This window comes from Neovison vison, chromosome 7 (genome assembly GCF_020171115.1).
Source record: "Neovison vison isolate M4711 chromosome 7, ASM_NN_V1, whole genome shotgun sequence".
NCBI lineage: Eukaryota > Metazoa > Chordata > Mammalia > Carnivora > Mustelidae > Neogale > Neogale vison.
Genome location: NC_058097.1, coordinates 196,718,374 through 196,730,309, shown reverse-complemented (window position 1 = coordinate 196,730,309; position 11,936 = coordinate 196,718,374). Strand labels below are relative to the sequence as shown.

Sequence of the window (11,936 nt, the reverse complement as noted above, 5' to 3'; positions counted from 1 at the left end):
ATGATTGAGAGAAGGAAGGTTGGGTTGTCTAGACATTGGGTCTTCCAAACCATGAGCTCACACAGGTAAGCACACAAAGCTCCAGGTGCAAATGCCCTAGGGAGGATCTCTTTGTTAAAAGCCACTTTAAATTTGTCTCCTTTTAAATAGAGGAAATGCAAGGTTTTCCATGCCAAATTGAATGAAGTCAAGATGCATGAAGGTAGAGAAACATTTCCCTTAGATTGTCAAGGAAGGAAGATCCTGGGTTTCAGAAGCCCAGAAAGGGGAGGTCTTCCTTCTGTCTCTTCGAAAGATGCTTCTAGAAGCTTTGGCTTTGCTTATCTGGAGCTCTGGAACTGGTTGGAAGAAGTCGGTGGCAAGTTCACTGGTTCTGGGACGACCCCTGGGTTTGCCACATAGACATTCGGGAGGACCACGCCCACCTGGAAAACACAGGTGCACAGGAGGTGCCCTAGTAAGGGTTCAAGAAGGACCAGGCAGGCACGGAGGCCTTTACACCCTGCGAGACTTCTGCTCCTGGGTAGGAAGGGGAAGCATGGCGATCCCTCTAGACTCCACCCTCTTTGGGGCACCTTCTCGCCCACTGAGGAGCCCTTGGACTCACGTAGTTGTGTTGAGAGCAGACCAGTTGGCAGCCAAAGTGGGAAGAAACACAGGTTATGCAGAACTCCAGGAGGCAGAAGATGAGCAGCACACTGGAAATAGCCACGCCGGGGCTCTGGAACCACAGGGAATGGGTTTTTAGGAGGGCTAGTTTAGGCGTCCAAGGTCTGGCTCCAAGTGTGGCTCTGCGGTGGGCTGTCCCTATGGCTTTGAGGAAGTCCCCTAACCTCGTCTCACCAGGTTTTTGTAAGGGTCAAGTGTGTTCATAAAAGAATTGTTACTTTAACACTACTGGTACTCCTCTAAGGGGAAGGGTAGTCATCCTTTAGGAAAACATCTCTGTCACGTGACTGGGAAGGAGAGGATGGGTTGCCAGACAGATGGAGGGACCGAGTGGACAAGGACTTGTCTGTGCTGTGCCCTCTTGTCAGTCCCAGGGTCATGAGTCTCGTGTGGCTGTTGTGCATTTGGGAGGTGGTTAGTCCCAAAGTGAGATGTGCGTGACACACAGGATTTCAAAGATCGAGTACCCAAAATGCAAAATACTGATTTTGCAAAAATCTGATCATCTTTTTTTTTGCAAAAAACTGATCATTTTTTTTTTTTAACACGGATTGTGTGTTGAAATGACATTTTGGATATATTGGGTTAAATAAGATATATTATTAAAATTAATTTCACTTGCTTCTTCTTTTTTTTAAGGTGGCGACTAGAATATTTAAAATCAGACATGCAGCTCACATTATATTTCTGCGGGTCAGCATAGGTTGGTACATTATTGTCCATGGGCCAAATCCTGGCTGTTGCCTATTTTCATAAATAAAGATTTATCAGAAAACTGCCATGCTCACTGCATATACTCACTGGGATCCAACTCAGGGCTGAAGTTGAAGGCAGATACCTATTTCCGATGGCTGCTCTCCCACTACAGGATAGGGATGAGTAACAGAAACCAGAGGGCCTGCAAAGCCTTAAATATTTATTCTCTGAACATTTACAAAAAACCTTTGCTGACCCCTTGTCCACAGTCACAAGCAGGGGTGCAGTGGGAGGCATCTGCGTGTTATAATTGCATTTAATTTTGCCAATAATGTCATAGGTAGGTACTGTTTTATAAAGGTAGAAACTAAGACTAAGAAAAGTCACATGCTTAAAGTAACACAGCAATAAAGCCATGGGTCAGGGACTTTACACTCTGTTCTGATTTTTTTTTCTACAGTGCTAGGTGAAGAAGTTTGGTTTTGGGCCTTCTAATAATTTGGTAAACCTAGCTAACTCTGAACTCAGAGGAACATTGGTTTAGAGGGGTACTCACCACACCCCAGTTATAATAGGGGGGATAAGAGACAGAGTAGGACGGGATGAGACTCAGATCCGTGATGCAGAGTATGATTCCAACCACAGAACAGATTGCACTGATGATGTTCAAGCCCAAGCTGCCATTCAGCTGAAGAAGACACAGAGGGTCAGGGTAAAAGAGGAAAATTATTGTAGTTGAGATGAATAGAGACTCAACAAGTGCTTCTTAATGTGAATCCCTAGAGCTTTATTTCTGTAGCAAGGAAAGAGTTGTTCTGTACAAAAAAGTGTGCAGGTAAATTAACGTTGGAAAAAAGCTGGGCTGAACTAAGTTAAATAGGTCTTTGCTGCAGGACTTGTCAGAGCCTTTAACAAGGATTATGGATCTTTTTTAAACTTTCATTTTTATTTATTTATTTATTTTTATTTTGTTTATTATTTATTTATTTATTTATTTTATTCATTATTTGAGAGAGAGAGAACACAAGCATGGGGGTGGGTCAGAGGGAGAAGCATACTCACTGCTGAGCAGGGAGCCTGATGTGGGACTTGATCCTGGGACTCTGGGATCATGACCCGAACTGAAGGCAGTCACTTAACCAACTGAGCCACCCAGATACCTCAGGATCATGGATCTTCCAGAGAGGCGACTACTAAATAGAGCTTTCCCCAATTTATCTACTTACTTTCCCAGAGTGTTGCATGGGACAAGTGTCGCATAGGACAAGTGTCCCTAGGACAAATCTTTGGGAAACACTCAACCTGCTTATCCCATATGAGACAGATAGGATGCTCAGCCCCTGTGTCTTGGGATATGACAGGCTCTGATCCTCTATGATTCTGGGCCAGGTGCAGAAGGACCTGCCCAGAATTTAGAGCTTCCCTTTGGAGATTTTCAAATAGATCTCATGTGGTAGAGGGACCTGGCCATCCTGAGGCTGTTCATCCTAGACAACCTGCTTGTGAGAGAAACAAAGGTACTTTCTTGGTCTGTGCCTAGGGGGCCTTGTTTCTGTGATTAGCAGAGCTCACTTGGCTGTATTTCTTCGGGAAGCAGGTAGTTGAGCTTTCCCTGGCTTCCCGCAGGAATGGCTGGAATCCCTGTGCCACAGGCCCTTTCAGTGCCTGCTCTGCTGGAGTGGAGCCGGGACCCCTAGGAGCTTTGTGTCTGCTCCTGTAGGCACCTCTTAGGGACACTGTTCTGTCTCTTCCTTAATTCAGGTGGCTGTGTTGTCCTTCCCTCCCCAGAATCCTCTGGGCTCCTTCCTATCATGACTCTGGCCAGGTTTTTGTAGTCCTGCCTGTGAGTATGAGTGAGCACATGTATCAGTGCCCTGAGTCTGGTTAGATGTAGGGATGAGGGAGGGATTGTGTGTTAACCTTCTTTTCCCCAGAGGGTGTCTCCTATAGGCCTCTGCTGGCAGAGCCTGTGTCAGGAGGTGACTCACCAGGCAAGAAGATTGTGGCTGATTTTCTGCTGACACCGAGAGGGATCCTGAAACAATGAACTGGTACAGAAGAGGGGGGTTTTAGAAAGATGCCCCAGATTGCGTCTCATCTTCCAGCTCCCAGGAATCTGGTCACACACATTCTCTCATACATACTAGGTTCCTGTGCTGGGACCTCCAAGTCAACATGGAGGGAGGAAGGAAGGAAGGGAGGGAGGGAGGAAAGAAGGAATGGAGGGAGGGAGGGAAGGAAGGACAGGAAGGGGAAGGAGAGGCAGACTCCCCGCTGAGCAGAGAGCCCACCTCAGGGCTGGATCCCAGGACGCTGAGCTCATGACCTGAGGTGAAGGCAGACACCTAAACAACTGACCCACCCAGGCATCCCCAGACCCTATGTTCTTAACCCTTACCCTACATACCCTCCCTCTCAAGGTAGATGCATGTGTCATGGGATAGAAAGTTTTACAATGAAAAGTTACTCTAGCTTCTTATGACTTTTAAAGGAGGGAAGGGAACAAGGGGCTGGCCTTCTGAGGTCCCTTTGGGTCCTTTTAAGATGCCAGAGGAGATGGGTCTTTGTTTTGGAAGAGGACATTAATGATCTTTAGGGAATACGTAGTCCTGGAGTCAAAACAGCAACCAGGATCAAAACTGCCTGCAGATATAAGGAGGGGGGATGGTCATGAGAGCTGGTCAACCTGGCAGAAAGGAAGATGTCCAGGCAACAGTACTCAGTTGCATCTAATGCCCAATAGCAAGCCATTCTGTGGCCATGGTGTTAGACTCTCCATTGCCCCAAACTCCATGAAAATGGGTTATACAGATGCAGCACTGGGGGAGAGGAATAGGGGCTGAGTTCCAACTCTGGGTCCATGCACAGCAGAAGAGGATCACAGCCTCAGTAAATGAGACCCAGATAGAAACAAGAAAGAGCAGGTACTCAGAGAAAGATCCTCCCAAGAACATGAGCCTTGCCATTTTGCAGGTGTTTTGTTGGCACAAGGGTGGGGGATAAATTAGGCTATTTTATTTAAATGATTTAAATGTCATAGGATAAGGGGGGACTTTCCTTATCTAGGTTACTCTGGAGTTTTGTTATTTATGAGAAAAGTTGTATTTGAATCATAGATAGGTGTGTGAGTCCAGAGACAAAGACTATGTAACAACAGAGAGAAGAAGGATGTGGGAGGGAGGAGGGGGAGGGGAAGGAAGGAGAGAGAGAGAGAGAGAGAGAGAGAGAGAGTGTTTGCGCGTGTGTAGCTTAGAGGACACTAAGGGAGAATGCAAAAGAATCAAACAGACAGTAAATTGGAGAAGAGAAAGGATCTGTGGTTTTTAATATTTTATGGAGTCACAGGTCACCCTGAGAATCTGATGAAAGCTATGGACTTTTCCAGGAAAAAAAATACACATCTAGCACACCAAATATTTTGCCAGAATGGAGACTCTGAAGCCCATCTGTGGACTCCAGGTTGGGTCCCCATTGTTTAATGACTGTTCTGTGTCTCAGTAGTCACTCTCAGCCATTGGTGGAAGTGTTCTCCTGGATCTCAGGCTGTGGGCCTGTGTTGAACAACACTTGAAGGCTATTACCAATACATCCTTTTACACATTGGCACTGTTGTATGAATTGGAAAAAGGTGCCACCCCTGGGTTGATGAATGAAAAGAAAGTTCCCTGACCCCTGGGGTGAACCAAATAGAAAATGAGCCCCCTCTGGGTGAATGGCACCTTATTGGGCGGTCACTTGGTGTTATGGCTGAATTGTGTCCTCTCAAAATTAATCTGGTGAAGTCCTAACCCGCCAGTATTTCAGAATGCAACTATGTTTGGTGATGGGGCCTTTAAAGATGTGACTAATTCTCTGTGAGATCATTAGGGTGGGCCTAATTCAATATGAGTGGTGTTTTCATGTGAAGAGGGGATTAGGGCACAGATACACTGAAACCACATGAAGACAGAGGGAGAAGGCGGTTGTCTGAAAGCCAAGGAGAGAGGCCTCAGAAGAAACAACCCTGGTGACACCTTGATCTTAGACTTTCAGCCTCCGAACTGTGATAGAATGCATTTCTGTTGGGTAGGCCACCTAATCTGTGCTGTTGGTCACAGCAGCTCTAGCAAACTAACATGCCTGGTAAGCAAGGCCTGGGCCAGCTTCACGCCTTGCTTGTTCTCTTGACTGGGAACCTGCTGTGGAGTACAAGCCAAACAAATTGACAAGATGTCCCTGAGTGTGTTGGCAATTGCTGGGAATTCACTCGCCTGGTGGGGTGACTCATTACTTACCCAGATGCCTCCCCAGAAGGGAAAGCCTCCAAAGAGTGAGACAGCTGTGTAGCCCCCAGAGACGACGGTGACCATGACGGAGCCGAGGCCGATGTGTATCAGGCCAATAAGGATCTGGGCAGCCTGTCAGGAGAGCCAAAATCTGAAGCCTTTGTTTCTGGGGTGGGATCCCATCTCCCCTTTGTACCTCCTTTTTATTTTAATAAATATTACATTTTCCTAGTCTAAAAAGTCATATGAAAGATATAGAAATGAAATAAAACATCCATAATTACCTTATATTCAGAGAAAACATCCCCCTTACATTTTGGTGTATAACTTTCCTTTGTTCTTTACAAGTGTATATACCAATAACACAAGATGGTCCTGGGAGGGAGAGGGAAGATGGCAGAAGAGTGGGGGACTTGCATTTCACCTACCTTGAATTCAGCTGATATCTATCAAATCATTCTGAACACCTGTGAATTCAACCTGAGATCTAAGAAAATAATTGGTTCAATTCTACAAATAGAAAAGCAACCACTTTTTGCAAGGTGGGAGGTGTGGAGAAGTGAATATAGGGGATATATTGGAAGATAAATGACAGGAGGAGAGAACCTGTGTAAGTCAGCTATGGGAAAGTGATATCACAGTGGAGCATGAGATCAGAACTTCCAGAAGTCTGCTCTTGTAAGGGACATCACTACCTGAAAGGTGCTCAGGTGGTGAAGTGGGGCCTAGGTGGGACCATGTGGTCTCAGGATCTCCAGGGTTACAGAAAGACTGGGGGTACCCAAGAGCAGCAGAGTTCCCAAGCACTGGAGTGGGAGCCTGGCTACAATCAGTGAGCCCATGTGTGGTCTCTGAACTCAGTGTTGCCATAGATCTTGAGCCACGACATGATTGGGTGACTGCTCTCCAAGCCAGGGCCCAGCAAGCAACAACTTCTGGGAGACCCTGCCATGACCAGACAACTGCTCCTGGAGCAGGGGCCCAGAAGGTAGCAGGGCCTTAGTGAGGCCCACTTCCTCCCCTTGAAGGATTGGTGTAGGTGTGCCCTTCAGGAGTCTATGGAGTTTGACACACACAAAAGGGATTGACTGCTTTCCCCTAAGGGTGCCCTGGAGAGTGGGGACAGAGATCATTCAGCTCCAGGGCTGGAGTTCGGGGCACCACCATTTTTTTTTTTTTTTCATCCTCTAAAATGGCATGAAAAACCTTAAGGGAACAAAAGTCACATAGAGCAACCTCAAGCAGCTTACAATGAGCCTGGCTCCCTGGCAAGGGATGGCACAACTCTGCCCAAGCAAAGACACCCGAGAATCAGTGCAATGGGTACCTCCCCCAGAAGACAAGCAGAATCTCAGGTGAATACCAAATTTATAGAACACACAGGACTAAGAAACTCTTGTCCTAGGGGAAAATAGTATATAGAATTTGAGGTTTTTTCTCAGGAATCTTTAGTCTTTTAGTTTAAAATATTCTTTTCCTTTTTTCTTTTTTTTTCAACTAGATTCTTGTTCTATTGACTCTTTGTTTTTAAGTATTTCTATAATTTTCATGTCTACATTTAATTTTATAGGTATATTCTTCATTTTTGGCTTCCTTTCACTGTATTCAATTTTATTTTTTGTAGCTATATCAGTTTTGCTTTCTTCACAAGTTTGGGATTTAGTGCCTTTAACAAACAGACCAAAATACACTCAGGACCAAGTAGATCACCCTGTTTTGTCCAGCTGTGGACATTTGTCCCCCATCTTTTTTCCTTTCTTTCTAGGTTTCTGACCTCTTCAGATTTATCTAGTGTGTATTTTGCTGGGGTTGTTGTGATATTTTAAATTTTGTTCTCTTGTTCATTTATTCTTCTCTGGACAAAATGACTAGAGGGAGAAATTCACAACAAAAGGAAGAATCAGAGGTAATACTCTGCCATAGATCTAATCGATATGGATATAAGTAAAATATCAGAACTAGAATTCAGTATAATGACTATAAAGTTACTATCTGGGCTTGAAAAAAGCATGAAAGACACTAGAGAATCTCTTAGTGCAGAAGTATCAGGCCAAAATTAAAAATGCTTTAACTGAGATGCAGTCTAAAATGGATGTTCTAACAGCTAGGTAAATGAGGCAGGAGAGAGTCAGTGATGTAGAAGACAAAATAATGGAAAGGAAGGAAGCTGAGGGAAAGAGAGAAAAACAACTAATGGACCATGATGGAGGTTTCGATAAATCACAAAGTAAAACAATATTAGAATTATTGGTGTCCCAGAGAACAAAGAGAGAGAGGGGCAGAAGCTATCTTAAGGGAAATCATAGCTGAGAACTTTCGCAACCCGGGGAAGGAAACAGGTATTTAGTCCAGGAGGCACAGAGAACTCCCTTCAAAATCAATAAAAATAGATCAACATACAATAGTGAAGTTTTCAAATTTCAAACATAAAGAGAAAATCCTGAAAGCAGCCTGAGATAAGAGGTACTTAAAATACAAGTGTGGGAAAATTAGACTGGCAGAAGACCTATTCACAGAGACCTGGCAAGTCAGGAAGCACTGTCATCATGTATCCAGGGTACTAAATGAGAAAAACATGCAGCCAAGAATACTTTATCCAGCAATACTATTATTCAGAATGGAAGGAAAGATAAAGAGCTTCCAGGACAGAGAGAAACTAAAAGAATTTGTGGCCACAAAACCAGCCCTGAAAGAAAAATTAAAGGGGATTCATTAAGTGAAGAGAGACCTCAAAAGTAACATAGATCAGAAAGGAACAGAGATAATATACAGAAACAGGGACTTTACAGGCAATACAATGACACTAAATTGTTATCTTTCAATAGTTACTCTGAATGTAAATGGGCTAAATGCTCCAATCAAGACACAAAGTATCAGATTGGATAAAAAATCAAGACCCATCCATATGGTGTCTACAAGACACTCATTTTAGACCTAAAGTCATGCTAATGGACATCAAAGGAAAACTGGGGCAGCAATCCTTATATCAGACAAATTAGATTTTAAACCAAAGGATGTAGCAAGAGATGAAGAGGGATACTATATCATACTTAAAGGTCTATCCAACAAGAAGATCTAACAATTATAAATATTTATACTTCTAACTTGGGAGCAGCTGATTGTATCTACCAATTAATAACAAACTTAAAGAAACCCACTGATAATAATATAATGATAGTAGGGGACTTCAACACCCCACTCACAGTAATGGACAGAAGATCAACAAGGAAACAAGGGCTTTGAATGTCACGCTGGACCAGGTGGACTTCACAGATAAATACAGAGCATTCCATCCTAAAGCAAGAGAATACACATTCTTCTCTAGTGCACATGGAACATTCTCCAGAATAGATCATATACCGGGTCACAAATCAGGTCTCAATTGTTACCAAAAGACTGGGATTATTCCCCGCATATTTTCAGACCACAACACTTTGAAATTTGAACTCAATCACAAGAGGAAATTTGGAAGGAACTCAAATATTTGGAGGTTAAAGAGCATCTTACTAAAAAATGAATGGATCAACCAGGAAATTCAAGAAGAATTTAAAAAATTCATGGAAACAAATGAAAATGAAAACACAACTATTCAAAACCTTTGGGATGTGGCAAAGGCGGTCCAAAGAAGGAAGTATATAGTAATAGAAGTCTTTCTTAAGGAATTAGAAAAGTCTCAAATATACAAGCTAATCTTATACCTAAAGGAGTTGGAGAAAGAACAGCAAATAAAGCCTAAACCAAGCAGGAGAAGAGAAGTAATAAAGATTAGAGCGGAAATCAACAAAATAGAAACCAAAAGAACAGTGGAATGGATCAATAAAACTAGAAGCTGGTTCTTTGAAAGAATGACATGAAGAGACACACAAGCACACAGGGGAATTCCTTGTGTACCAAGATTGGGGTTGTCTTGCCACCGGCCAAGGAAATACCAGAAGTTGGGAGAAAGGCCTGGAACAGACCTTCCCTTAATGCCTTCATAGGGAGCATGGGCCTGTGGACTACTTCATTGTGAAATTTTGGCCTCCAGAACTGTGAGATCATTGCTTTTGTTATAACCTACCCAGTTTGTGGAACTTTGTTATGACAGTCCTAGGAAGGTAACATAGATATACTTTTGCACAAATGGCATATATTCATATACACAGATATATTATGTATGTATGTATATATATATATATATATGTATGTATGTGTGTGGTGTGTATGTGTATACTACAAATATGGGAGCAAATTCAAATATATTATTTCCTTAAATTTGTACAAATGGTAATAGACTGTACACAATGTCTGCCCCTTAATTTTTTTTTAATTTCTTTTCAGCATAACAGTATTCATTGTTTTTGCACCACACCCAGTGCTCCATACAATACGTGCCCTCTTAAATACCCACCATCAAAGATATATCTTGGGGTATGCCCATATCATTACACAAAGAAATTCTTTGTTCTCTTTGGAGCTATACTACATTCTATCTTTAAAATGATACATTTATTTAACCAGTATTATATTTATAGATATTTTTATTGTTTCCATTCTGTTGTCATCACAAAGCATGCTGCAGTAATTAAGCTCCTACACATCACATTTCTTGTGTGCCCAGGCAGCATCTGTAGGACAGAGGCTCAGAAATGGAATTATTGGGTCTTTTGCAAATTTGAAAGACACAAAGTGCCCTCCATACAGTCTGTATGAAATGACACTCCCATGAGTAGTAAGTGGGGATAGAGCTAGGACATGAGCTTAGGCGGTCTGGGTAGGAATCTGTGATTGTCAGCATTCAGCTATGCAATGAAGTGGGCCTCTTTTGGTCCTGTCCAAGACAGCCTTTTAGGGGAAAACCACTGTGAACTGTTATTTTGCTGGTTGTCTAAGATGCTTTTTTCCCCACATGCTGGGTTTAGACTCTACCTTAAAGTTTGGTATGCCCACTTTTTTCCAGAGGCCACATGAATCAACATGGACACTGGCAAAAGGACCAACCTTCAAAACAGATGACTACAGGGGAAGGGAAGGAAAAGAATAAAATAAGATGAAAATAGAGAGGGAGGCAAACCATAAGAGATGCTTAACTCTAGGGAACAAACTGAGGGTTGCTGGAGGGGGAATGGGTGGGGGGAAGGGATAGTTGAGTGATAGGCATAAAGGAGGCAGGTGATGTAATGAGCACTGGGTGTTATATGCAACAGATGAATGTCTAAACTCTACCCCTGAAACCAATAATACAGTGTATGTTAACTAAATTGAATATAAATAAAGAATAAAGAAAGGTAACCCCATGCCCTTTACCTCTCATCCTTCCCCCATTCAGTCTCCCCTTGGCATGGCCATCCCCAACTGTTAATCTACTTTCTCTTTATATGGATTTGGCTATTCTGATTATTTAATATAAATAGAATTAAAAAAAGGACAACATTCAAGTTTACTGCTTTTTTGGTTGTTGTTACCTTTCTTCCTCTTTCTTAAAATGCCTAAGGCACAGAATCCAAGGCCCCATACTGAGACCCTGGTGATGTTGCACAGCTGAGATTTCTGGTAGACCCGAGTTTAGCAAGCCTGGGTCAGCTCCAACCCTGCTTGCTGGATTTGGAGTTTCTGTATTTCCAAGCACCCCCCACCCCCAGCCCTGATGCCAGCCAGTGACCTGTCCTTGCAGAGCAAAATTTCACTTACTCCTAAGGTTTTGGCCTCCTTGAAGACTCTCTGGACAGGCTGCTCACTCCCAGGTAGCTTCAAACCCGGTGGGTTCACAGGAAGTAGGTGTACTTGGGGCTGGTTGCTTGGAGACAGGGCCACCTGACACATGCCTTGTTGGGTCACAGGATAGCCGTTGTGGGGTGCCACCGCTAACCTGGAATTGTCCATGGGTCCTGCTGAAGCCATCGGATTCATGCTGCTGAAACACAAATGTGACAGACTTGTCTCTCACACAGGCACTGATGTTTACACCAAAAAAGGCCTTTTGCTTCCAGTAGCTCACTTGAGCATCTTAACCCACTTATTAATGCCATTTGTTAATCTCATTTTAGAGATACTAAGATGTGCCAGTTATGGGACACTTATGAAGTGCCAGGCAGTCAGGGCTTTACAAATACCTCTTTTCATCCTCACACCGGACCGGCTTTACAGGCGAGAAAATGAAGGCTCAAAGAAGCCAAACTCTGCCAGAAGGCAAGGGCTGTGTCTTTCCCATTTTTAAATCTCTTATAGTACCTAGCATGGTACTGTGCACATAGTAATACCATCTGATTATAAAACTTCGGAGGTGGAGAGGCTCTTGGAGCACAAAGAATCCAATTCTCTCAATTT

At 43.2% G+C, this 11,936-nt stretch overlaps 1 protein-coding gene across 1 annotated transcript; it reads right to left on the bottom strand.

The window, feature by feature from the left end:
• Window positions 1-320: 320 nt before the first annotated feature.
• On the bottom strand, window positions 321-11,519 carry LOC122914537 (membrane-spanning 4-domains subfamily A member 8-like). Its single transcript, XM_044261157.1, has 6 exons — window positions 11,301-11,519; window positions 5,640-5,762; window positions 3,354-3,413; window positions 1,922-2,053; window positions 608-721; window positions 321-425 (listed from the first exon to the last, which is right to left on the bottom strand). The coding sequence occupies exons 1-6, from the start codon at window positions 11,517-11,519 to the stop codon at window positions 321-323; spliced, it is 753 nt and encodes a 250-aa protein (XP_044117092.1).
• Between the last annotated feature and the right edge of the window lie 417 nt (window positions 11,520-11,936).

Excerpts from the sequence above, each read along its gene's own strand:
- LOC122914537 (XM_044261157.1), bottom strand. The coding sequence starts at position 11,519 with ATGAATCCGATGGCTTCAGCAGGACCCATGGACAATTCCAGGTTAGCG. Across the intron at positions 5,763-11,300 it reads AGGAGGCCAAAACCTTAGGA|GCTGCCCAGATCCTTATTGG; the intron begins GTAAGTGAAATT and ends CTCTCCTGACAG. Across the intron at positions 2,054-3,353 it reads AGCCACAATCTTCTTGCCTG|CTGAATGGCAGCTTGGGCTT; the intron begins GTGAGTCACCTC and ends TGTCTTCTTCAG.